Source organism: Podarcis cretensis (genome assembly GCF_951804945.1).
Source record: "Podarcis cretensis genome assembly, chromosome: 2".
NCBI lineage: Eukaryota > Metazoa > Chordata > Lepidosauria > Squamata > Lacertidae > Podarcis > Podarcis cretensis.
Window position 1 is genome coordinate 55,864,093 of NC_137171.1, and position 27,735 is coordinate 55,891,827.

Here is a 27,735-nt window from a genome sequence, read left to right on the forward strand (position 1 = left end):
CCCTCTTTTGAAAGACTACAGTTTTTAAAAAGACCTGTGGAAACACTAGTTGAGGGGAAGGGAACAGAAAAGACGACTGTGTACTAGTCTGAAATTTTGCCCACCTGTGTATACAGACAACAGGGATAGCAGTTGCAACTTTAAATGACATCATCATGAGAAGGAGTGTACAATTGCAAACTGCTATGTACAAAGTGCACTGTGGAAAAAATGGCTCCATGTGTACAAGCATAGTCTGTTCCCGATACCGTAATAATTGTTAAAATGTTTTTCAGAGAATTAAATCTGCCCAGGCCCTCAATAGCAGTAGCATAAGTATAGAACCTCCTTCCCATGTGGCAGAGATAGCCACTGTGTTGCTCTCCAGAGGTTTGACTACATTGCCCATCATCCCTGAGGGCTGATGGGACTTGTAGTCCAACATGTGGAAGGCCGCAGGTTCCCCACCTTGCACTACAGAGTGTGTAGATGGCTTTAAAATTAATTTCTTCTATACAGTACACACACATATACAGTGCCTTAATGAACAGTAACCTTGATGCAAATCTCAAAGCAGAGCATTTTTCTTTTAGGATGTAAGCAATCCAATTGCACGTCTCCTCAAATGGACATGTTGGTGCAAGCTCACTCTACTCACCAGAAGAGATGCTTCATTCAGAATAGTTTCCTACAAGGAAATAACTTTCTTAGGATGTCATATACTCATCACTCGAGGCAGTGCAAACGTAGTTTTCCAACAGTATAAAAAAGTGATGTTCCTACATAAAATGATATTCTTGTAAGAAATATAAATGTGTGCTGTCGCCCCACGGTTCAAATTTTGACACAAGCTGAAGCTCTCCTTATGCTGGTTGATAAAGTGCCTGTACACCACTTGTCTGTTGTACGCCTTTTGACCAGCATCTGGAAGTCCAAACTGACTTCGCTTAAAAGCATTGGGTTTAAGGTGTGAGGAGAAATACCTGCCATGGCCCATTCATACGTAGAAGGCATCAACTGGCTTGCAGTTATCAAGGGACGAATAAGTAGGGGGTTGTTCCTGGCCTTAGCTATTGCTAAGCATGATGAAAGGTGCACTTTTCCCTCTCTTTTATGCAATCATCTGGACACACATAGTACAAGCAGAATCCAAATACTGGTCGTTTTGTTCATTTTCATGGTGCTTCTCCTGACTAAGTTGTGGGTTCTCTTTTGCAAATAGAAGAGGAAGGGCAAAACAGCAAAGAAGTTGTTCTTACCCTGTTTATAGTCTGGCTAGAAATAGCAGGTATCTTGTTTGAGAGTCTGCCCTACATTTATTTACATTCTCTATCCAGCAGTGAAAAATGGCGCCACATCTATTTACATCACTTAAGGGTCTCACTCTCTGGAGCAGCAGATTGTTTGAGTCTCTCTTTTAGGCGCTTTTCAGAAGTCCAATAAGCTGAATGAGTTTGGTATTTCACTGGTTCAAGTTTAGGCAAGGGCACGAAGAAAAAAATGTGTTCTGCATGGTTAGGAAAATTCTACAAATATGTCTTTTCCACTGGATTTTCAACCACTTGAGGTAAAACACCGACACCTTGACTTTCTAGTCTACTGCAAGACCTCCAGATCCAAGTGATAATCAACCAGCCAAAAACACCCTGGGTCTGAAGTAATTTGGGTGTACAATATTGCAATGATAATACAGTATAGAAACAGGAAACTTCCAAGAAGGTCAACACCCATCACTACTTCAGGCCCAGATTCGAAATGTGAACAAGCTGTGCACCTAACTGCAGGAAAGACCATGGGGCATCTCTTCTTCCTCACCTTCCAGAGATTGTCCTAGGTAATTGTTAGTTAAACCAGTGACAATAAATAATGAAGTCTACTGACAACTGGTCCTGCATAGGTCCTCTTGAAATGAATTCCAAAGGTAGGAGTTTTGTGAATTGCACCTATGTAATAAGAAGAACACTCTAGATCAAACTTCCTAATGTTTAGTCGGAATCTCCTTTCTTGTAATTTGAATCCATTGGTTCAGGTCCTAGCCTCTGAAGCAGAAATAAAAAAGCTTGTTCCATCTTCCATGTGACAGCCCTTCAGATATCTGAAGATGGCTATCATTAGCGTTGGAATAATAGGCATGCATTTCAAGCAAATATAGACTCTTCTTTAGCATTGCTTCATAAGGCCTGTTTTTGTACTTTTCATATACTACTTACCTCTTCATATACTACTTACCTAAGTCCTAAGAGCATCATCAGAGGCCCTTCTCTGAGCTTCCCAGCAAGCTGTGATGCAGCAGGTGGTCAAATGAGAAAGGACCTTCTTTGTACTGGCCCTTGGTTGTTGAATGCTCTATCCAGAGAGGCTTGCCTGGCACCTACTTTATTATTATTATTATTATTATTATTATTATTATTATTATTATTTTGCACCAAAGATCTTTGATCTGCTCAGGCCTTTTAAACTCTGTACTTGTCTTATGTTGTATTATGTTGTGGTCATTATAATTCTGTGGAGTTCATAAGTTTTTTTTGTTTTGTTTTTTTGTATATTTTAGAGATTGCTATGATTTTTAGACTCCCTGATTTAAAAATAATTGTATTTCCTTTTACCATGTTTTAAGTGCTGTTGTGGAGAATTTTCTTTCTCTGGAATTTGCATTATTTTTATATGCCACCCAGAGAATAGTTGTTATTGGGCAACTAAGAAATAGAATAAACACAACAGGCTACAGCACACACATGCTGCTGAGCCAAAATGCTGGTTCACACAGTCCGGCTCAATCTACTCTGACTGCAGCAGCGACATTAGCAGCATTCCAGGGCAAAAGTCCTACCCCAACTCTGCTACGGGAAATTATGTTAACTGGGAATGGAATGGAATGAGATTGAATCATGCAAAAAATGTAGGGTGTATAATTGAGTTTGGGCCCCTCCCAAAAAGGTGCAGTCCTCTTTTCCTTGGTTTCTCATACTCACTGTGCAAATTTATTTTTTATGGCTTCCTTCTTCATTTCCCTATATGTGAGTCAGTCCTGGGAAAGAATCAGCTTTTTTCTCACATGCATCTTAAAGGGAGAAGCAGTCAAATGCACATGCATGGCACATTTTTGACATAGCACATAAATTTACAAAAACAAACAACACCAGGTGACATCAGGTGTGGGGCAGGTAGAGGGGCAGCTACCAATGCATGATGGGATGCCCTAAAGTCAGTTTGCCCAGTCATCTGATGTCACTGGGACTTCGGGTGAAGTTGGCCCACAAGACTACTGATAATGATCTGGCACACAGAGCCAAAAGGGCTTTCCACCCACATTCATTAGGGTAACGTACTATAACAAATGGGAGGTGGGACATAATTAAATAAATCAATTTAAACTGCAAAAAGGTGTGGAAAGGGCTAAAATGGTGTGAAAAGAGCGGGAAATCAGCTAGCAATCCTGGGAGCCTTTGCAACAACCTTTGAGGAATGTGGAGAGCTGGACTGAGAGCCTCCATCGCCACTATTCATGCCAGTCTGGTAAGTGCTGCTGGCTTTTTTAAAGGTTTTTTTAAAGGTTTTAGAGGGTGTTGACAGGCTTTTTAGCTGGTGTTCCCCAGTAAATGCAATTTCACATATACGCTCGGGACCCGGGAAATAACTGCCCTTCACCTGAGGATTACACAGCGGTTTACGGTATAAAAACACAAAAATACATAATGTAATAACAAACAAAACAATACCCTACCACAGCTGAAAAGACCATAGATTTTTTTAATTAGCTGAAGACCTGGGAGAAGAGGAATGTTTTTGCCTGGTGCCTGCATATATGCAACGAAGGCACCAGGTGAGCCTCCCTGGGGAGAGCATTCTGCAAATGGGAAGCCACCACACAGAAAAGGCACCTGTAATGTTTAATAAAAGAAACACATAATGTGACATCATCGGATCCACCATTTTCCTACCCTCACTCAGATTCATTGAATGCACGCTTGCAGGGAGAGAAGTGCTGACTACAATCATGCTGTGCGGTGCCATTTCTGTTATAGCCCAACACCCTAATATGAACTACAGTGGTACCTCGGGTTAAGTACTTAATTCGTTCCGGAGGTCCGTTCTTAACCTTAAACTGTTCTTAACCTGAAGCACCACTTTAGCTAATGGGGCCTCCCGCTGCTGCCATGCCACCAGAGCACGATTTCTGTTCTCATCCTGAAGCAAAGTTCTTAACCCGAGGTACTATTTCTGGGTTAGCGGAGTCTGTAACCTGAAGTGTATGTATCCCGAGGTACCCCTGTACATCAGAGATATGTCATGAAGATGTGTGTACTCATATATTGAACGTGCTAAGGAGACGGGGGAGTGGTGAGGATCAGCGGCTTCCACCATATGTCTCTATACATGAAGGCCCCTTTAGAAAGATTGTCCTATCTGGTGAAACTTCAGTTGTTTTGGACTACAACTGCCTTCTGCCCCTGTTGCAGCCCCAAACATCTGGAGGGCACCAGGATGGCGGAGGCTACTGTAGAGCCTACAAAATCACAATATCAAACAAATCATTACTTAGAAAATGTAATTTTTATGTGGAAGAAATTCACAGAGAACATACATGTTGTAGCAGCTGTGATGACAGTATACTTTCCACTGGGTGGGAAGCAAGCATATCAAGAGGGGAAAAACATCTCCTGGGTCTGTTGTTTCTCTGGCCTGCTATACGTTGTGATATCTTAGGGGTGCTGGAAAGGGTTTTCAGAGAGTGTCCATTTATACCAGATGTAACCACTCCTTAAAGAGACATAAATAGATGAGATATACACCCCGAGGCCTGACTCTTTCATCACACATTATAGGGCAGATGGGTGTTAGTTCATTGAGAGTTCTGGCTTGTAGCATAGATTTGTTTAGTTACCATTTTTGACCTCTGCACCATCACTGGAACAAATGGCTTTCTGTAGGCTGATTCTCATGTTACTCCTTAAAGATATTAGCATAGTGTCATAGACTCAGAGGGCACACTCCGGTGTGAAGGTATGTGAGAACCAAGAGTGAGAAGTGCCAAGAGGCAAGCCTGTCTCTGACAGCTGTTGCAAGCATTAATACTTTGGGCTTACTGGACATTTAATTATTCGCACAAGTGGTCTGTTCAGGTCTGTTCACATGAACAGGGGAATATGTTATAGCAGGGGCGCCAGGGTGGTGCTGTCTGTATGGACCCTAATCAGCTGCAGCCAGCATGGTCAATATTCAGGGATGGTGAGATGCTTACTCCTAGGTAAGTGTGTACAATGGGTTGCACAATCGCCATCCTTGAAGACAAAAGCTGCATGCCTGTGTATACTTAAGCTCTGTTAGACTTAAGAACAAACATTTAAAGGATTAAGCTCTTAGGAACCAAAGGAAGTTGTTTTGCATCAAGTTAGATCATTGCTTGATTGAGCTCAGTATTGCCTACACTGACTGACAGAAGCTCCTTCTGGTTTCAGGCCGTGGTCTTTCCCTGTCCTACCAGAAGGGCCAGGGATTGATCCTGGGGTCTTCTGAATGCGCAAAGTGTTCTCTGCCACTGATCTACTGTTCTGCAAGCAGTTGTGAGAAGTTCCCACATAGAGAGAGAACCACAGGCTATGCTAAATGCTCCTTAAATGCATATCTCCTTGGTAGTAAGCTACCATAATAACTATCCCTACATAGAAATGATTATCTTAGGGCAATTTGTGTTTACTTGGAACCTTCTTCCTTTAGATATAGGAACATATAGGAAAGGGTTCGTCAACTGGTGGCCTGGAGATAGACAGTTCCAATTGCACGGCATAAAGCGTCTCCTTCTGAATGTCAGAAGGAGCGACATTTGAGACTTCATTAGTTTCCTTCATTGGTATGTCCTGCGCCTGATAATTAGGGCTGAAGATCTGAACCTCCCCTGGCAGCCTTGGAGAAGTTGCTTGGGAACAGCAGCTTACCGGAAAGCAACATAAGCCTTCCAATATATAAATAGCTTGGGGGCAGCCCTTCTCTGACACACTGTTGACCCGATTCTGCCAACTGTTTTCTCATCTCGGAGAAATTGCTGATTTACGTTATTAAACCAGTTCTCTGGATGCCTCTATCTGCATACTCATCTAGGACTATTGTAGGTTATGGGTTTTAACGGACATTTTTATTTTGATAACCTTGTGGTCAGTGTTATTCATCATCTATGCATTCAGCATAGAATCTGTTTCTGGAATCTTAAAAATCTAGGTGAGCCTTATCAAAATAATTCCTTCTAACCCTCCCTGGCCCTTAGGACTAGCCAGCACTTTCTGTAATAAACATAAGTAAATAAAAAAACAACCCCATGTGTTCTTAGCCTTGCCAGCTTTCCCAAATGTTTATAACTGGAATAGATAATGCAGGTCAAACATTTGTGCCTATTTTTTTATTTACATGATTTATTCCAAGCACAGAATTTGGAGTTCCCAAGCAGGCATTTGATTTGCTTATTTCCACCTACCCCACCGCATTGTTCAAGCCAGTTTAAATGTGATGAAAGACTGAATTTGGAGACTCACTTCTGCTGAGTTGGCATCATTAGACACCTGCTGAGTCCCATGCCTCAGTAGGGGCCCACTGCCAATCCTGGGTGTCTCCTGTCCCCATGGTCCTCCCTACTTGCTGCTGTCACCTTGTCCATCTACTCCCTCCAAGGGAACAGAGAGAGGAACAAAAAGAAGCATCACTCACCTCATTCTGCCCTGTCCTCTCCCTTTGGGAGGTGTTGCCTGTGAAGCTCAGAGAAAGGCAAGTGAATGGGCACAGGCAAATTGCAATGGTGGCCTAGCATGGGTTGCCAGCACCCGGAGTTAAACAGAGGGGTGGGTGGGAGAGAAACAGAGAGAGTACACATGTACATTCAATTGCCTAACAGCGTCCAGGTCACCCAGGAGATTGCAGCCGCAAAGATAAGAAAAGAAGAGTCCTTCTGTTGTCTGGAGAGGTCACTTTCTGGTTCGCATGGAGAAGCAGTTTTCAATGGAACCCAGCAACAGAAGCTGTATTAAGGCAGTACTGGGTGCTGAAATTTTGCACCTGGGGCAACCTGCTCTGTGGTCCCCATGCTACGCCACTCAATGGTGGCAAGAAGATGGAGGAGGGGGTCCCATTCAGGAAGCGGGGGGAGGGGACGATTAAGAGCCCCTCACCCAAAAAGCCTCCTGTTTCCAAATCTGCTAGTTGTTTCTACGCACTTGTTCTTTTATGTGTTCTGGTGAAAAAGCTAGTGTTGGGAAATTGGCCATACTGCTCTTGGAGTCTTTACATGAGACAACTGGGCACAAAAGTAGATGCATGGGCTTTGGTAGACTTGCTTACTTTTGTGAGGGGGTTGGGGTGGGGTGGAATCCAGCACTGACTGTGAGCCAGAGTCTTAAGATCTGACTTTTACTACTGGGAAAGTGAAAGATTCATGAAGGGTAAGTGGTTACACGCAAAGTAGTCATGTTCTTGCCTCAAGTGAGCTAGAGGTGGGCAGGAAAATACAGGAGGCAGAGAGAAAGTGAATCACAGTGCTTACTTATCCCGGGTGGAAATAGAATGGATGCTCTGAAGCCAAGCCTTTGGAGTTTCTTCTGCAACTGGCAGGTGCACTGTCATGACTAGGTTTAGAGGCAGCGCTCCCTACCCCCATACATTTTGCAACCTGAGGTAAAGGACAAGAAGGTTACGTCCACCAATTGGACATACAAATGCCAACCAGTCAGATACTTGACTCTTACTTGTGCCTTCCACAGTACCTGAGAGCTACCTTAGAGAGGACAAGGTGGACCACGTGGCACACATAGCTCTGTTTGCTCTGTCTCGTTCCCCGTCCCACCCAGTATCTATCTGCTGTCTGAAAATGTCAGGCAAGCCATAAAGGTGACTTTGGAGCAGTAACTCTTTCAGCCAAGCTTACCTCACAGGGTTGTTATAAGGACAAAATGCAGGCACAGGAACCATATATGTATGATGTCTTGAGCTTTATTGGAGGAAAGGTGGCTTATGCATTCAGTAACAAATTGAAACAAAATAAGAATCCAAAGAACTGAAGGGTTTACCAAGAAAGATATGAAGAAAACTCTGATTTAAGAGCTGATACTATTTAACACAGTAACTCCTCATACCAGGCAGACTGTGCCAAAGTCAGTAAATTCCAGCAATATCAAGTGAATGCTATAGCCGTTCCTCATCCTTTCTTCCCATGGTGCCTAAACACGGTGAAAAGCTGGGTGGATTCTTATCAGTGCAGCTGGGTATTTGGAATTGTTATACCAACAAACCTTTCCTTCAGCTTCACCTCGAGCACCCTCTGCTGGAGAGCTGTTCATTTTCTGTCAATCAACCGAAGCCCATGCTTCTTTTTGGAATGATACAGTCTCAGCATTCTGTCTTCCTCCACTTCTCAGCTGGCCTATGTGCATAGAAACATTATTTCACTAAAGCTGTTTGTTGTGTCTGTTTAGCTCAGTGCCTATCCAACCTTTTCTGATCCACAAACAATGTGATGCAGTGGCGTAGCGTGGGTTGTCAGCACCCGGGGCAAGGCAAGTAATTTGCACCCCCTAACCCGTGGATTTGCGCCCCCTAACCCTAACCCCCAGATGTTGCGGCCGGTGCGGCCGGCCCCCCCTGCACCCCCCACGCTACGCCACTGATGTGATGTCAAGCTGGCTATGCATATGGTGGGAATACCATGCTGTGTATATGAAGTGAAATAAAGAACTCATTCAGATATGCATGTCTATTGCTTGAAGAATGCAATATTGAGTGATGACCTGCATGTGTGAATGAGCAATCACGGATCAGACAAAGCTGTTGTATCACCTGACCTCATTCAAATGGCCAATAGCCAGGTGCAAAATGTGAATTTCAAATGCCATAATCAGGATGAATGCTCAATAAGCAGGTCATCTAGAAGTGCCATGTATTGTTGTTTTAAGCACTGATCATAAGGGAAGAAACTCTTAGGGCCAGTTTTCCGTGTTTACTAACATCAGGTGCAAAATGTACTCAAATTAACATATCAAACCACATACAAACACAAATTGAAGTGGCGGAAAATCATGAAACACATACATTTTAAATAGATGGGCAGGTTTCACTGCAAAACACACAGGAGCAGCAATCAAGTTTAATTTCCATGTGAAATCCAGCCATTTAAATGTTCATGGTGCTCACTGTGCATATATATCTTACCAGTTAAAAATGGGTCCCTTTTACATTTGAAGTGTGACTTGTCCCTTAAATGCTGTGGGAAGGGCAGGGGTATGAGTCAAGTCAGATAGGGATGGGGAGACCCAGCTTTCAGAAATACATATAGGCAATTTTAGTCACCAGGAGTTTGCCACATCATTTGGTATATCTGGCTTCTTGACAAAACCCTCTTGATTGTGACCTTTTGCTGGGATTAAGATAAGTAGGCATGGCACACTGGAGCAGTGTAATATTTTGAGTCTACTTTATATATATATATGAAATAGCTTGAGTTTGGCACATACAGACATTTCCGTTGCTATAGTATACTGAAGGAAGAACATACTGGGTTACTTAGTTAAATTGATAGTCAACTCTGAAACATAGCTGTCAATGTTTCCCTTTTTTTAAGGGAAATTTCCTTATTCCGAACAGGATTCCTCTCAAGAAAAGGGAAAAGTTGACAGCTATGCTCTGAAATATCCCTGATGAGTCTCCCAGGATCCAGTTTTACAAGCTCTCAAATGTTCCAGATTCCCCTCAAATAATCTAAAGGCTCATGGAGACAATTCTACAATTGTACAATGCAAGGTTCGGGAGAACTTGGATTTCTTTAGGAAGAGGGCATATTGCACTGGAGAGAGAGAGAAGGGCAATTGAATGTGATCATATTGGCCACCGTAAAAGAAGACGTGGTGGTCTGTGGTTTTAAGTTCACATAGCTTCACACATGTAGCTTAACATGTATCTTTCTTTCCACTAGTAAGTAGAAACTTATGGCCTTGCTGCATATTCCATGAAAACATAAATAGATCCCCTTTTAAAAGGGGAAAAACACTTTGAGGGAATATTCTAAACAGAAAAAGGGCACAGAAAGAGTACTTAATATTTTCCTTACTAACTATTTCTGTTTTCGTTTTTATCATTATGACACCCCTCTGTGTGTTTGTGCAGGATAGCTTGAGTATGAGGGAATATAGCACTGTATGTAGTCATGGGACCAGATTTCTATTCCCAGTAAAGTTTCTTTCACAACAGAAAAAGTGCATCTATTCACAGGTTTCAATTACAAAAGCACCCAGACTACTTTTTTATTTTTATTTTATTTTTTGCAGAAAGGCCTGGGCTAAAAGTACTGGCGACTCAAGCTTATAATTTTGTCCGGTGTTATAGCACTGAAAACCCTTCATTTACTCCTTTGCTTTTTTGTGAGAATTTTTTGTGCTTTGTTTTGTTTTTGTCAAGAGGATCAGGGAAGACCAAGAGGGTCACTTAGGCGTCTAGAGGGGGGAAGCAAAACCACCAGCAGAGTGGTTTCAAGCAGAGTGGCTCTCAGGTGCTGTGGAGGATATAAGTGAGATTCAACTATGTGTCCAATTGCCTTCTGTATGTAGAATTGTGTGTGTGTGTATACAGTCTTGTCCTTTGCCTCAAACAGCAAAATGTCTTGGGTTGGCCCTGCCTCTAAGCCTGGCCCTAGCCATTAGGTGCACCTGCTGGTTACAGTGAAAACCAGCACATTTTTAATGGGGGTATTCAAGGGTATGCAGTACCAGGACCCCCTTTTTTTTCTAAATCTGTGTCAGAAATGGACTCCAGGGCTGGATGCTGCATTAGTTTGACTTTGCCTCTCATGGTAGTGTTCAAGGGAAACCAATTGTTTTCAGTTGCCTAAATCTGGACTATTACACAAATAGCGTCATCTCTCAGGTTGTTTTTATGGTGGCTTTATGCTGCTTTTTGTGCTGGTCTGTTTCTGTTTTTCTCTTTGTTCTTCTTTTTTGGAATCGATTGGTTTTTGTGGCATTAATGCCATAAACTGACATAGTGGACTTTATGATAAAGAAATGCCATAAATAAACGAAACATAACGCCTTCTCCTTGGATGGAGCCTATATGTGCACGCATGACAGCAAAATCCACAAGATGGAGCATGTCCCATATTACGTCAACTCCTGGGGTCAGCGGATAGGGCCTAGCTGTGAGTGGCCGGCCTGCTGACCACAAACAACTGGCCATTTATATTTTCGGACCCCAAAGACACAAATAAAGAGACAGAGGAAAAGGGATAGAATGGTGTCTATAAATGGCATGGTGAAATAAACGTATTAAAGGCCTCGCCTTAGTCCAGGGGAGATTGCTCTGTTTTTCTGAAATACAGAGGAGGAAATGGCTAACTACCTCTGTAGGAGGTGGTTCAGGACAGGATCTTTCTGCTAAGGAAGCCACACCTGCAGCAAGACACCAAACAAACCTCAGCAGTATTGTTTTTGTGGTCTGACATTTAGGCCTGTGTCATACAGAAAAAAGAATGAGGAGGTGGAGAAGGGGAAGGTGGGGTGAATATCTGGCCCCATTTAACCTCACAAGGTTGTCAATAAGGAATAAAGTATTTTGTTTTTCTACAATGGTTTTTATTCAAAAATATCAACCTTTCTCAATGGTTAAACCTGGATCTCAAAATGTATCCAAATCACTTTAACACAGCTTCCGTGTGACATTTGCTGTATCATTTAAAAAAAAAAAACTAGCAAGAGAAGGTTATTATGCATTATTCTGCTACCAAAGTAGTAAAGAGAAGAAGAAGAGGAGGAGAAGGAGTTTGGATTTGATATCCCGCTTTATCACTACCCAAAGGAGTCTCAAAGCGGCTAACATTCTCCTTTTCCTTCCTCCCCCACAACAAACACTCTGTGAGGTGAGTGGGGCTGAGAGACTTCAGAGAAGTGTGACTGGCCCAAGGTCACCCAGCAGCGCGAACCTGGTTCCCCAGATTACGAGTCTACCGCTCTTAACCACTACACCACATTGGCTGGGAAGATCAGTGAATCTCAACACAAACAGCTGAAGTCCTAGCCAAACTCTTTTCAGTGATGTGAGGCAACTTGAGGCTGCATTCTGTAAACTGATATTACCACACCTCAGCAGCCGCAATCCCCTCAGATGAATTCATAGGATAAGCAAGACACGTTAATTATTTTTACATTGATTGGGGTTGAGTGGGATCATTTTGCGACTGTGGTTGAAGATACCCTGGACACTTTACAGGGGAGATACAATACAAGGGTACCACATTGCAAAGACTGGAGAGGCACAGAAGTGGCATGGAGAACAAGGGATGAATGTGAGCACATAATACAGCCATGCATACTTGGGTCTTGTTTCAGTAGTGGTTGGTTGAGGTTGTGGGATGGTTGAAACCAATTATTTGGTTTCTTCCCCACCCTTTCTCCAAAGAACTCAACATGGCATATATTGTGTGTCTCCTCACAACAACCCTGCAAGTCTAAGGGATAGTGATGAGCCTAAGGTTACAGTCACCCACTTTTCTTTCTCCTCAATTTAAGTCCAGCCTTCTAAGCACTATCTCTTTGAGCTGGCTTAAGCTGGCTCCTTTGAGTGTCAACATTTCTGAATTTTCTTTGGAACGATCAAAACTGATCAATAACAATCCAAGTGACACCTTCTTCATGTTCTCAGGTGCAGAAGCTGTAGTGTGTGTGTTTGTGTGTATTTGTGGGTGGGTGTGTTAGAAGAATGGGGTGATTACTTTTGTTGTGGTGTATGGCCTCTGCCTGCATGCTTGATGCCTTCTGTTGACCACGATGACTAATGACACTTTCCATTTTAAACCAAAGAGACTCAAGCAAAGATTATATTGTTTGATGTGGACACAAGATTACTCAGAAAACAGTGAAATGAAGCCAACATTCTTTTGCCTCTGCTTAATAAGCCGTAATTTATTTTTCTTCTGGAGTCTACAGATAATGTAAACTTCTCTCCACTAGAACTACTAAATGTTCCCAGTTACTGTATCATGATTAAGTTACTCACCAAACACGAACACCACAGAGACCAGTCGGCCTGCCTTAGGATTTCTTTTTGTTGTCCACGTAGAAGGAAATGGTCAGGCAGCCTTAAGGTTACGCCCCACTGATACATACAGACAGAACTCTGAAGCAAAAGGTGCACATGGGTCTGATGTTTTCTCTTGATCAACAAATGAATCAATGGATTCATATGACGGTTGCTAGTTCAGCAGGTTGATTGTGAGAGCCTTACCTGTAAAATGCTAAACTCCAGCAGAGAATTTCTTTCTGGGAGACCATTGTCACCAGGTGAGCAAATATTTTTTCATGATTTGTGGGATAGATTCTTTGGTTTGATTCCACAGAAGGAGTTCATAGTGGATTAAATACTCATAGCATGTTTTCACCTAACAAAGGCTAAGAACATTTTAGTTAACTCCTAATACAGAAGCTAGTTCTCAATGATCATTAACACAGCATGAATTACCTGTACAGATTTGCATCTTTTTATAGCAGAGAGGAAGAGAAGCACATGGAATTAACTGCTCTCTTGACTGCACTCTCTTAAGGTAGCATTAGGAACAAAGGAAGGAATAAGCTAGGGATATATGAATTATTCCTGAAGCATACAGATGTGCAAACTGTTTCAAAGTACTTTTGCTTAGCTCTAAATCAGGGATGGCTAACCTGTGGATTTCGACTTTCATCAGCCCTAGTCAGCATGGCTAATGGCCAGGGATTATGGGAGTTGTAGTTAAACAATATCTGGAGGGACACAGATCCATCAATTCCTGTTCTAAATAGGCAGGGCAATATATATATATATATATATATATATATATATATGTATATGTATATGTATATGTATATGTATATGTATATATATATATATATATACAGTGGTACCTCAGGTTAAGTACTAAATTCGTTCCGGAGGTCCGTTCTTAATCTGAAACTGTTCTTAACCTGAAGCACCACTTCAGCTAATGGGGCCTCCTGCTGCCGCCGCTCCACCGCCACGCGATTTCTGTTCTCATCCTGAAGCAAAGTTCTTAACCTGAGGTAATATTTCTGGTTTAGCGGAGTGTGTAACCTGAAGCGTATGTAACCTGAAGTGTATGTAACCCGAGATACCTGTGTGTGTGTGTGTGTGTGTGTGTGTGTCTCACACACATACATACACGGGGCACGGGGATCAGTCTGGATGATACGTATGGATCCCTTCCAAACCTGTGATCCTGTATATGTGAGGCTAGAGTCCCTGAGAGAAAGCTTGCTGAACCGGTCAGACTAGCCTTTCTGTTAAGGTAATGGCCTCAGCTGTTCAATTAAGTACCTCCATTTACATGCCCAAAGAGATTTCCATAGAGACAAATGGGTGGGCCTTTTACTGCCTCACCTCGCTAGATGCCACCTCATCCTAGGATGGTGAACAATAGGCCAAGAAAGGAGCTGTGTGAGAGAGTGAAGTTTGGCTGATGTTGGAAGCTGGAGGACAAAGGCATCTCTGCTCTGACCTGGTCCCAAGTCTGTGACTTGGGGCTTCCCTGGAACCCTAATGGGGAAGCAAGGTCTGTTGGGATGGTGATGCTTTGAGGCTCTACATGATCTGTTCAAGTTGTATAGAAGTGTAAATAATGTGCATGCACTCTTATTTTCCAATATAGATGGATTTTAGGACAGGAGCAGCAGATATTCTGAAACTCCTGTCTACCATAGCAGTAAAATGTCTCTTTCTCATTTTTGCAATCTTGTTTATCTTCCATGGGATAAAATCCTAACAATATAAAAATTTATAATGTTTTATTTAAGACTGATACAATGTTAGGCTTCAAGGGTGGAAACACTTTTCCTTTCCTCCCTTTTATTTATTTCCAGTATGCTATGCTGGTTCCAATAATAGAGAATACATTTTAGGCAACAATTCCTTTGTAATCTTAAAGCTTCTGTGATTGTTTTAAACTTAGATACTTTTTTAAAGGAGTGTTTCTTAAGATGGTTATTATAAAAATCCCTTCACTGGAAATACATTGGTCATTTTTTTATTTTTATGTCTTAGATTATTCAGACCTAAACACTATTCACCTCGCATCACTTCTTTGCATCCCTTTATGCCATAAGTAATCCAGTAATCTACAGTATTTTGATTTTACACATAAAGGAAGTGAGCAAGGACACTGCAGAACTTAAGGGCCTTCTTAGTTTATCATAGACAGTTAATGCCAACATATTATAGCCAAAATCTTAAAGCAAGCAGAGGGGTCTTTAGGAAGCTGTAAGGAGCAGTGCCAAGGAAGTTACCTTCAGATTGTCAGTATTCTGTGTCAGGACTTCAGATGCTTATTGGAAAATTACATTTGCACAATTAAAGTGGATTAAAGCACTCTGTGACAGAGGACGAGATGGTTGGACGGTGTTCTCGAAGCTACAAACATGAGTTTGACCAAACTGCGGGAGACAGTGGAAGACAGGAGTGCCTGGCGTGCTCTGGTCCATGGGGTCACGAAGAGTCGGACGCGACTAAACGACTAAACAACAACAAAGCACTCTGTTGCCTTAGTGCAACAATTTCACCTAAAAAGGGAAAGATTTTTAATTTTCAAAACTTTATTGAAAAGTTAAATGCTTAATAAACCTGAATAAAAGATCCAGGAGTTAATATACAGTCACTGCTATGAAAATGTGGCTTGGGGGGCAATTTAATTTGCATCACTTGATATAAGGTTTAAGATTGGTCCGGGGGGGGGGGGGGAGAAGCCTTTACATGCTTGAAATACAAGTAAATTTTTAACTTGTTGAGTATTGGCACTACAATAAAGAGCAAGCAACATTAATGCAGATGTTTTAGAATTGCTCTGTATTTGGCAAAAGGTACCATAAGTATTGTGATTTCCTTTTGAGTATAATTCAAACATAGTTTGAATACGGATTGGTTTGCATTTTTGCCTCTAATCATGAGAGTCTTTCTAGCCGTTTGGGGATTAATCAGAGAACAGTAATTGTAGTTAGATCACACATTTTTAATTGCAAAAAAGAAATATTTCATATCCTCTTCTATGAATAAAATAGATTATGGCATGAGACTCTTAATCTCAGGGTCAGGGTTCGAGCCTCACCTTGGGAAAAGATTCCTGCATTGTAGGGGGCTGTGCTAGATAAACCTCGTAGTCCCTTCCAGCTCTGCAAGTCTATGATTCTATGTTGGCAATGCTAGAAAAGCAGCTTGCCTTAGGCAGAGAAAACAAGAAGTATGTTTTTAATGCAAAACATTTCTCCTCTGTATAGATGTCAGAACTGTCTCTCTGCAATGAACAATTTTCTTACTTGAATATGAATGCAAAAGTAATTCAGAACATAAGGAGAACCCGGCTGGATCAGGCCACAAGCCCATCTCATCCAGCACCCTGTGCCTGTGGGACATAGCTGTCAACCTTCCCTTTTTTGTGGTAAATTCCCTTATTCCAGCGCCGTTTCCCGCTGCTTCCTGCTGCTATCCCAGATTGTTAGATATCCCGTAGACTGTCCCTGGGACAGGTGAGGCTGCTGATCCCTTATTTTTGAGGCTGCTGATCTCTTATTTTCAAATCTGAAAGTTGACAGCTATGCTGTGGGAAACCTGAAAGCTGGACATGGGTGCAGCAGCACTCGGCCTACCTGTGATTCCCAGCAAATGATATTCAGACGCTTGATGACTCTGACAGTGGAGGTAGACCATAGGCATTGTGACTATTAATAAAAATAATAATGTAATAATAATAAAAAATTGTTATTTCTACCGTGCCCATCTGGCTGGATTTCCCAGCCACTCTGGGCGGCTTTCAACAGAACATTAAAAACAGAATAAAACATCAAACATTAAAAACTTCCCTAAACAGGGCTGCCTTCAGATGTCTTCTAAAAGTTGGATAGTTGTTTATTTCCTTGACATCTGATGGGAGGGCATTCCACAGGGCAGGCGCCACTACCAAGAAGGACCTCTGCCTGATTCCCTGTAGCTTCACTTCTCGCAGTGAGGGAACCACAAGTAGCCACTGATAGTCTTATTCTCCATGAATTTGTCTCATCCTCTTTTAAAGCCATCCTGATGTGGAGCTTTATCCCCCTCCCCACACTTCTTCCTGATGTAGCTCTTCCCTCATCCCTTCCTTCCTGACTGAGGGAGGATGTCATTTTGTGGTTTGCCTCAGGCGCCGAAATGTCTTTGGTCAGCCTTGCCCATTGGGGAGTGAGGGGATGGGACTTCAACTCACTAGTGGGAGGGGCTGAGCAGGCAGAGGAGGGGTCAAAGGGGCAGGACCCAGGCTCATCACCAGGAGCCAGGTGTCACCTCTGTAGGTGGGATCAGACACACCTACCCAGGCAGAGTGCACATTTGAATACGTAGCGATCTTGGATGTTGAGAGAATCTCATGGCAGCTCATCTTTAAAAGCTTGGGAGCGGGGGCCGTTGGGACATCTCTGATGCTTGCACTCAATCCTGCATCTCTTGCAGAGGAGCCAACTCCTAGGGGCCATGGGGGCTTGGTCCCCCACAATAAGATATTTGAGGTGGCCGGGACCCCACAAAGTTGATGGGCATTCCTATTCAAATGGTGTGTGCGCATTGCGTCATGTGATTGATTATGTGGGGCGGGGCTTACCTGGGCCCCCACAACATTTTATTCAAGTTGGTACCCCTGATCTCTTGCCTTGCTCATGTACTGAGCCCATGCTGTTATGAGCCTGAATAAAGTTCTCTTCCTTACTTGCAATTCATAGTGTTTTGGGGCAGAAGTGCGACAGGTTGCTGAAACACGGCTTTCTCTTCTAAGTTCACAAAGAGGAGATTTTATATATATAATATAGTGTGTGAAAAAGGTAAAGGTAAAGGGACCCCTGACCATTAGGTCCAGTGGTGGCTGACTCTGGGGTTGCAGCGCTCATCTCGCTGTACTGGCCGAGGGAGCCGGCGTACAGCTTCCGGGTCATGTGGCCAGCATGACTAAACAGGTTCTGGTGAACCAGAGCAGTGCACAGAAACTCCGTTTACCTTCCCGCTGGAGTGGTACCTATTTATCTACCTGCACTTTGAAGTGCTTTCGAACTGCTAGGTTGGCAGGAGCAGGGACCGAGCAGCGGGAGCTTACCCCGTTGAAGGGATTCGTACCGCCAACCTTCTGATCGGCAAGTCCTAGGCTCCGTGGTTTAATCCACAGTGCCACCCGCGTCCCAATATAGTGTGTTATGATGCACTTAATTTAGTTTGCTGTTGTGAACAGATGTGGAATTATAAATAGGTAACAGGATGCTTCTGGTACTGGGATTTTGCATTTGCAATGGTTTGATATTTGTGATAGCTGTGAGATATACCGTAAATGATATCCATTGTTATCCAAGTCACAGTCAGAGCAGAGCTGTTAAAATCAATGAACTGGAGTTGCTTATGTCCACAGATTTCAAAGGGTCACGTGCTATGTAAAGAAATACTTTCTTATGTCTGTCCAGAATCTTTCAAAATTCAGCTTCGTCGACTTTTCATATTATGAGGGGGCGGGTAATCCCTCTCTACCAGCTTTCTCCGTATCTTGCATAATTTCAAACACCTCTATCATGCCCTTTCTTTCTTGCCTTTCTTTGTAAACGAAAAAGCCTCAAATATTGTCACTTTTCCTCTGAGGGGAGATGCTCCAGCCCTTGAAAAAGTTGCACTTTTCCTCAAATTGCATCTGAGATGATAATAAATAGTAGAAGACACTGCAATGAAGTTTTTAATTCCCATCCCCCCCAAAAATATAACTTTGATATTTTGTTAAATCCAAGTGGTGCAATGATGAGCTTGCTCATCCTTTTTTTTTTTTTTTTTTTTGGTCTTCAAAGCCAGATGTGGCAAAATCAAAATTTAACTCCAAGGCCTATGACACTTTTGTTCAATAGGGAGGGCATGGCCTCAACACAGGGATAGGGAACTTGTGACCCTCCAGACATTGCTATACTACACCTCCGATCACCCCTGGACATGGGTCAAACTGGCTCCTGGGGTTGATATTGAGTCCTGCAATATCTGAAGGGCGGCACTTAACTAAGTACAGTAGGAGGTTTTTTCAAGGGAAGAGAGTGAAGCCACACCAAACATATCCACCAGGTGTCACTCTTGCAAGCCAATTTTCAGTTGTATTCAAGGGACATGCCAAAACTAAGCGAACCAGTTGTTGATAAAACAAAATAAAAAAATTCCTTCCAGTAGCACCTTAAAGACCAACTAAGTTAGTTCTTGGTATGAGCTTTCGTGTGCATGCACACTTCTTCAGATACACTGAAACAGAAGTCACCAGGAATTTTTTTATTTTGTTTTGACTATGGCAGACCAACACGGCTACCTATCTGTAACCAGTTGTTGATAAATACAGTGAAGCTGAATTCAAATAACACATGGAACTGGCTCCTCAAATTGTTGCAATGACATCACCAAACAGGCAGAAAGCCCATTTATTTTTCAATTATACTTAGGTTCATTTTTGTTGCCCCTAACTCCACTCCAAGAGGGGCTAAACATCACAACATAAACTAAACAGGCACAAAGATAAAAAGCTCAGTTTTCAGCTGGAAGGTGAAGGTGGTTTTAAGTTCTTACTGTCAACTATTTTACTACAAAGGAAGCCATTGGTTGTGTAGCTGGGCACTATAGAGAGATGTTGTGATAGGGTAATTCCATGTCAGGTGATCCAGGGACTTTTATCTTACTATTTTATATTGCTTTCATCTTCAGTGTAAGAGAAGGTCCCAAATCTCAGCTTTTAATTTTTTATCTCATCCAGTTTTTGAGTTATGAAGGTTTGAAATTTCAAAAAATTGACAATTTTGCCCTTGACTACACAAAAACCTTAAAAGCTCAGACCAGAATTAATATATTTCAGAACTAAAAAACCCCCAATCTCTTCAGAACTTCATGGGCTCTAATATGATATGGCACATGATAGACTTACTTTAAATCTTAAAGTTAATTTGCATTTTTTAAAAAAAAAAATATTAAGTGATTAAAAAAAACTAAAATGCTTTAAAAATTCAAAAAAAAATGTATTGATTATTTTATATTTCTAAGAGCTTCCTGCAATTTTTCATCTTGGGATCTCAATGGGATCACTTAAAAAAATTGTACATACATGTTAACCTTATTGGGTTCTATTTAGGATGAATGGGTCTTCCTGGAGTAAAATATAACAGAATAAACAAGACTTCAAACCATAATATCAGTTACTTCAAGTGTTTCCTCAAAATTAAAGGGTTTCTGAAAAACTAGTTGGGCTTTCCTTTTAAGCCAGTAGTAGTGCCACTACTGGTTGCAGCTGCTATTTACATTTTCTAAAAGTGTTTAATTCACTTCACATCTGGTTTGGGCCCAAGGCAAGGGAGAAGAGTTAACTTGGACTCTCTAGCGGCCAACCATATATTTTGTACAAATTATACAAAATATAAATAAAACATGTTTTATTTACAAACAAAACACTTACCATAAATAGCTACCTTTCTACAGGTAGGACGGTGCGGGGGGGGGGGAGCATGGACGTAGCCAGGATTTTTGTTAGGGGGTAGAACCTCTGATTTGTATTGATTTTTACTTATGGAGGGCAGCTGCCCCCCCTGCCCCCCCAACTACACCTATGAGCAGGGCCACAGGAAGGAAACGAGGTCAGAAGGGGGCCACAGTTCGAAAAAGGTTGGGAAACACTGATCTAGAAGAAGCAAGTTAGGTGGAAGGAGAGGAAAGGAATAGACAAATATGAAATATGAAATAATTTGCTATTAAAGCATATAGACAAAATTTTCTCCCCGCCCCTAGCTTGTTCTTCCAGCCCACTAGATTTACAATGTACTTTTCATTTCTTTCCGATGTGTTCTCTTGATGCAGAATGAGATGAGTATAAAGAAATCCATCAGATTTTATGATCCCTTTGTATTAAATATTGATAACCTGACAGAATGTCTGAGGCAGCTCTCTGCTTGGCAAGAGGAATCGCTCAGCCACATAAACCAAGGAGTCTGTACATAAGCAATTACTTAAATGTTACTGTAATGGGCAGGATAGACACAAAAGTATTGTTTTTACAAGACAACTGAAAGTGGGGGAGAGTGAGGGGGTGGTGTTGTTTTTAAGGAAGAACAAGAAAAATATTTCTTTAAAAGTTCCCTCAGGTTTATACCTCACCCCCCCCCCCAAAAGAAGATTTAAAACAGATGAAGAGTGAAATTCAGTGTAGATAAATATGAGGAAACAAGTCTCAGTGGTTTTTAAAATACTATTTATTTAACTAACAAACAAGAAAAACACATATTTAAATCCACAGTACAGTGATACCTCAGGTTAAGAACTTAATCCGTTCTGGAGGTCCATTCTTAACCTGAAACTGTTTTTAACCTGAAGCACCACTTTAGCTAATGGGGCCTCCTGCCGCTGCTGCTGCGCCGCAGGAGCACGATTTCTGTTCTCATCTTGAAGCAAAGTTCTTAACCTGAAGCAATATTTCTGGGTTAGCGGAGTCTGTAACCTGAAGCGTAAGCAACCTGAAGCATATGTAACTTAAGGTATCACTGTATTTGATTATTTAAATTACACGAATATAATTTATTATACAAGTGGATTATTTGTAACCATCTCTACATGCTGTACAGTGGTACCTTGGGTTACATACGCTTCAGGTTACATACGCTTCAGGTAACAGACTCTGCTAACCCAGAAATAGTACCTCAGGTTAAGAACTTTGCTTTAGGATCAGAACAGAAATCGTGCTCCGGCGGTGCAGCAGCAGCAGAAGGCCCCATTAGCTAAAGTGGTGCTTCAGGTTAAGAACAGTTTCAGGTTAAGAACGGACCTCCGGAATGAATTAAGTACTTAACCTGAGGTACCACTGTAACAAAGGACTGAAATTAAATTTGGGGTCAGATCCAAAGTATGCTGTTTGCTCTGATTGAGTACTAAAGAGCGGTTCTCTCCAGTGTGGAGAAGCCCTAAGTTTGCACATTAATTCAGCTATGCCTTCTGCAAGGGGTCTTCTTTGTAATCTGACAAGTTCTGCCTAGAGGTTCAAGCTTATTCAGCTAGCCACAGCCAGGGCCAGAACCCTCCAATAAAGTCTGAAAATAGAAAGAGCTCTCCTTGTGGGAATTGACTAGGGCTTTCCTGCAAAGGTCCTGAATAACCTGAAAGAAAGAGAGAGAGAATCAGAAGCAGGGAAATGAGAACAGGAGTCAACGGTACAGGGACCAGCTCAGAAAAAAGATGTCCTACTCTAATCTGTATCCAGGGGGGAGAGGCAAACTTTGAAATAAGTTATGTGGATCAGGCTGGAGAGTGTCAGACCCAAGAGAATGAACATTTTGGGGACAGGTGCCTAGTTATAGGAAGGAGACTTTCTGACTGGCCTGGGCTCAGAAACAAAGGATTATCATGTGAAGGACATTTATCATGTGAAGGATTATCACGTGAAAGACATTGCCATGGAAGGCAATGATTAGTCAGTCAGGAAAAGGTGGAGGACTTTTGCAGGAAATGTAAATTTCGGTTTAATCTAATTACCTGGGGTTGATAGAAGTTGTTGCTTGATAGAAACTGCTCCTTGATAACTGTCAAGAATTAATTAATGCTAAATAAGGATTTCTATTTGCACTAGATATGGCAGAGATTCCAGGGGACTAGGCCTGTATTTAAATAGTTCATTATGCATATCAGTCACCATGGGGAAATTCTCCTATCTTTTTGGCTGGAAGACCTCAGCTTCTCTTGATGGGGGTGTACCCAAGTCTGATTACCTCTAAATACACAGTATTGACTCCTGTGCAAAGGCATCACACTCATTGTTTGAAGCAAAGAGAAAACAAGCGCATCATTTCAGGGCATGTAGAGAGTTCCCCAAAGGCACACCCTTCCATTGTCTCCCAAGACAAAGGGATGCCAACCAACCAAGGAGAGTTCCAGTGGAACTGAGCTACTGAAGGCTACTGAGCTCAGTGCAAATTATTTCCAGGTAAACATTGTGCTGAATGCCTACCTACAAATGAGACAGTCCACAATGGTTCATTGATGTCTGTTTTTAAACTTTTTATATGGCTTTATGGCATATTTTATGCATTATTGCTGTGAAGCCCTTGGATGGTTTTTCTTTTTTTCTTTTAATGATATAACAGTATGTAATTATTTTTCAAACAAATAAATAAAACTGAAGCTGGGTGCAAGTGACTAAAATCAGTAGACAAAACTCCTTCCCAAATTGCCTGAGATGCCTACGCTTTTATGCTGCCATTCATTACTTCCCTGGCCAAGCCAAGGCCAAAAGCCTTTCCTTACAGGGTGTCTTAGTCTGGACTATTCCCCCTTTGCTGCAAAGTGCTGAAGGGAGATGTCATCTTGGATGAAGCCTCCTGGCCCTCTCCAAGCTTTTTAATCATTAAGCGGGTTAGGCCTCTAACCAGAAAAATCAGGCCCCTTATGTTGTCTTTGGTTTGCCTCCTCTCCCTCTTGCGTGCGCGCGCACACACACACACTTTCATTCCCGTAAAACCCAACCTCTCCCTGCCAAAAGTATAATAGCGAGCCCATGAGGAGAGCTGTGTGCAGAATACCAACGACACGGTCATAAAAGTATGAGAACAGCGTTCACGTCTAGCACAGCGGGACAATGGGGGTGGAAAATAGTATTCATTCAACTTCTCTTGTGGAGTCAAAGGCTGCTGGCAAGCAAGGATGGGTTCTAAAAATAGTGCCGAATCTTAAAAGGAGAGAAGCAACGTGGAATTAACTAAATCATTTCCAAATGTCTCATAGAGCTGTTCTGCTAGAACAATCTGGAGAAGCACTTGGGTCCTTAGACCACTGTATATACAGGAAGGAAGCATCATGGTCAAGCCCTCCTTGTTTTAACAAATAAAACAAATGGGTCTGAGCTGGTTTTCTATTTTATTTGTACTAGACGATGGCATATTAGAAAAGAAGCTGCAAGGAGCTTCTAGGTTATCTTCTATGACCTGCAATCAGTAGACCATCTGCTTTGACACAAGAGTTTAAATGGGTCATACAAGAGCTGGAACTGGACCTGTCAATATCTGTCCTACTTTTTGTTTTATATTTTTGTGTCCATTCAGCAGAGGTCCCTAAGATCAGGCAGTTCGGGACAGAAAGAAAATAAATAAAAAGAAACTAAACAGTTTTGCTACTCAGTTGAATTGTGGGCTTTCGGCTGGATAGCTGCCTCCAGCCCAGCAGTATAAGAGGGTATCTCATCCACTGGGTGAGAAGGAGACTCAAACCCAGTGTTGGCTGCAGCGCTGGCTACTGCTCTTCCATGTGCCCCCCCCAAAAAAAAAAATCAGAGAAGTTTTTCAGCAGCACTTGGCTTGAGGAACACCCTCTGGGTTGCCTCAAGCTGTTCATTTCCTATACCTTGAAAGTAGAACTTCTGTTTAGAAACAGCTTTGTGTCTAACCCAGATCATTCTTCAGAGATGAAAAGGATTCCCGTCCCTCACTTTCTTTTAACCATCCCCTTGATTTGTGATTGCTTTGGCAGTAGGTGCTGCTATTCAAAAACCTCATCAAAAACAGCAGGCAGCAGAGCACACACACACACACACCCGGCCACTGTTTGTTTTGCAGGAGTATCTCAGAAGCAGCAATGAAAACATTTCCCCGTATCCCCTCTGCTTCTGGTATCTTCTCATAAGGCAGTGGTGGGCAACCTGTGACCCTTGGTCTCTCATTTCATGCAGGTGAGAAAGGTGGGTGGAAGCAATAGAGGAATGTTGAGAGGGTGAGGGAGAAAATGGGGGGGAGGGACAATTGCTATTATCTATGGGCCTGTAGAAATTCTCTTTCAGGACTGAAACCCAGACACCCAGACGGTTCAAGAAATGGCTGAAGGGGAAATCACGACATTCACAGCTCTGACAGAGAAGTTTGATCTCCCGATGGGGAATTACAAGAAGCCCAAACTCCTTTACTGCAGCAACGGGGGGCATTTCTTGAGGATACTTCCTGATGGCAAAGTGGATGGTACAATGGATCGAAATGACCAACACAGTAAGCTTTTACTTGCTTTTTATCAGTGGGTCTCAAACTGAAAGAAACCCTTATTGTGGTGGCCTATTAGGGTGGTCTTTGGTAATATGGTGCCCTGAGCGAGGCCCGCAAATGTATCTTCTCAATTATGAATCTTCTCTGTTTTGCACCCCCTGGACTTTGTTCTCTGTGCAGGGGAACCACTCACACCACCCTATATCCAGCACTGGACCTCTCCACTATGGAACCTTTGATCATTTGCCATGGAACTTGACTGTTTGGCAAAGGATCCTGGTGGCACATTCTAGAGTGCACTGTTGTGGGGGCTTTCTGCTTGACCAATGAGAGCTGAGTGTAGCCTAGGACATGCCGAACACCAAATCTCTTTCTCCTCTGCATGACAATGTAGCAAGCACTGATGTTTAAAGCATGCCAAAGGCTTCCCACACATATGCGTGTGTTTTTAATGTTTGTGTCTGTGATAATTCAACATTAAATATGTACCGATGTGTAAGTTAAACCATTAAATATAAACCACCACCCCTAAAACACAAATCATAGCCGCAACCACAGACACAGGTAGCTGAAAACCAAAAAGAACTGCAAGCCAGGAGATAATGGTTCGATTTGTGTGATCAACGGACATGTGTGCAGGACGTCTGAACAGAGTCCCTGCAATGCGCAGAATGATCCTTCCAGGCGACAGGGAATCTTACACTTGGAGATAGAGGCCGCTGGGGGTCCAGCCAGAGGCTTCATCCTGCTGCATTTCCCTTACGTGTGTTCACTGATCCCACAGCCTGAATGCCTGAGATTCAACAAGATAAAGACTGCAGCTGGTTAGGAGGATGTCTGCATTGTGCATCACACTCTGTAGGGCATCCCCTGGCTCTTTCCATAGACCTCAGTCAGAAGCTAGTGTCCTGCATGTTGCTCTGTAACAACCATTCAACATCTCTCCCCTCCATTCTCCCAGACAGTATCTAGTCAGAGAAATGTGTGGAGTGAGATCTCCTTGTACAGCATTTCCCAACCCACTGCAAGTGGAGAAATTTTGACGGGATACTGTTACACTGAACATGCCTTTTACAAGAAATTTTACTAGGCGAGGTGCAGATCTATGGCAGCGATATGTCCCTTATAAAGTCGAGCTCAGCCCTTAGCATGCTTCAGCCAGCAGCATTACCATAGCAATCTCCTGCATGTACTGTTGGTCTTGATTGTATAGCGTTATCCCTGCTCATTTTAATCAAACCTATTGAATAATTGCCCTCATTGGCCCTGTGTATGTTATTACATATAAATTCCAAAGCACAGGGAACATGGTGCTCTAAACCTCGGAAAAAATGATGCCCTGTATCCCAGAACACCGAGGAAATCAGGCTCAAAATCATTAATTAGCATGAGTGATGGAATATGTTTTTTTTTTTAAAAAAATAATTTTTATTAGTTTTCCAATTTTAAAACAAAACAACCACAACAACATAAAAACATCGACAAATACAAACAAACACACAAATATAAGTTCTTAACTTCATTTTCATAAGCCTCCTTTCTCGGGCTTCCCCATACCTCACCCTTTTTACATCCTTGTTTTACAATTTTTCAGCAACCATTTTAGCCAATTAAATTTAAATTTGTTATCTTTCTCAATTTCACCTTAAATCATCAAACATTTTCGGCTGTAATTCTGCATCTTCCTTCCCCTTGACATTTTAACACTCATCAATATTGTAACAGTTCTTAAGATAAGCTTTGAATTTCTTCCAATCTTCCTCCACCGTCTCTTTCTCTTGGTCGCGGATTCTGCCAGTCATTTCTGCCATGAGTGATGGAATATGGGAAAGAATAAATAAAAGTGTCTCTGATCATGTACAGACTGCCTTCAACGCGTTCTCCCCCAGCCCCCAAAACTAAATATATACACTCTTAGAATTACAGAGGAGTACTTTAGAGTCGTTCACGACTGGACGTAACTGTCAGGGGTCCTTTACCTTTACCTTTTACTTTACGCATAGAAGCCAGCACCCTTGCCCAGTTTTCAGCTGACTGGCTTTGCAAGAGGTTCAATTACGTGACTCCGTGTGATCCCTTCCAACTCTACAATTCTATGATTTGATGACCTTCAGGATGGGTCAAGCACAGTGATGAAAAGCAGCAGTCCTGGCACTGGTGCCAACAATATTATAAAACACTTAAATCCTACCTGCCCATATTTCCTACTTGACCATATCAATTAACTTTCCATGTTTGGGGACCGTATGCAGTACCCTACAGTAACTGAAGGTCCTATGGATAAGGAATGTGTTTTATCGCTGTTTTGTATAGGATGTGTTCTCAACACAAGATCCATTTTCCTCTCCCCCTACACAGCACTTCATAATGGATTCCTGAGGGAACAGAATCTGCTGAAATGCTTATTCTGTGCTTTAACATGATGGAGAGAGGAAGTGGGAAGGACGAAGAATGCATGGGAGCCAATAGTTTCCTCCTTAGCACAAGAACACTTTATTCCCTTACTGGGATTCAGTGCTTGCTCCTTGCGTTGTGTGTTCTGAAGAATGTCCTAAACTGACTAAACGGGGCTTTAAGAGAGACTTTATCCTTGATCAGTTAAGAGCAGCAGTTTCCCAAACTTTTGCCTTTCATGCATGTCTAAACTACAATGTTAGGAGCAAATGCATTGCTTCCAGTTTCATCGTGGACGGTGTCACATGACTATTTCATAAAGTACTTG

General features: G+C 42.2%; 1 protein-coding gene across 6 annotated transcripts in view; it reads left to right on the top strand.

Moving 5' to 3' along the window:
- FGF1 (fibroblast growth factor 1) overlaps nt 1-27,735 on the top strand; it is a 52,102-nt gene that overhangs the window by 13,925 nt on the left and 10,442 nt on the right. For 3 of the 6 annotated variants that reach the window (XM_079968016.1, XM_079968017.1, XM_079968021.1), the window contains one exon: nt 24,818-25,019. In XM_079968016.1, coding sequence (XP_079824142.1) covers nt 24,851-25,019 — 169 coding nt within the window. In that variant the 5' untranslated portion in view covers nt 24,818-24,850. Of the gene's footprint in view, nt 1-24,590; nt 24,710-24,803; nt 25,020-27,735 lie in introns of those variants that run through there. The other 3 variants (XM_079968019.1, XM_079968018.1, XM_079968020.1) reach the window with 2 other exon arrangements.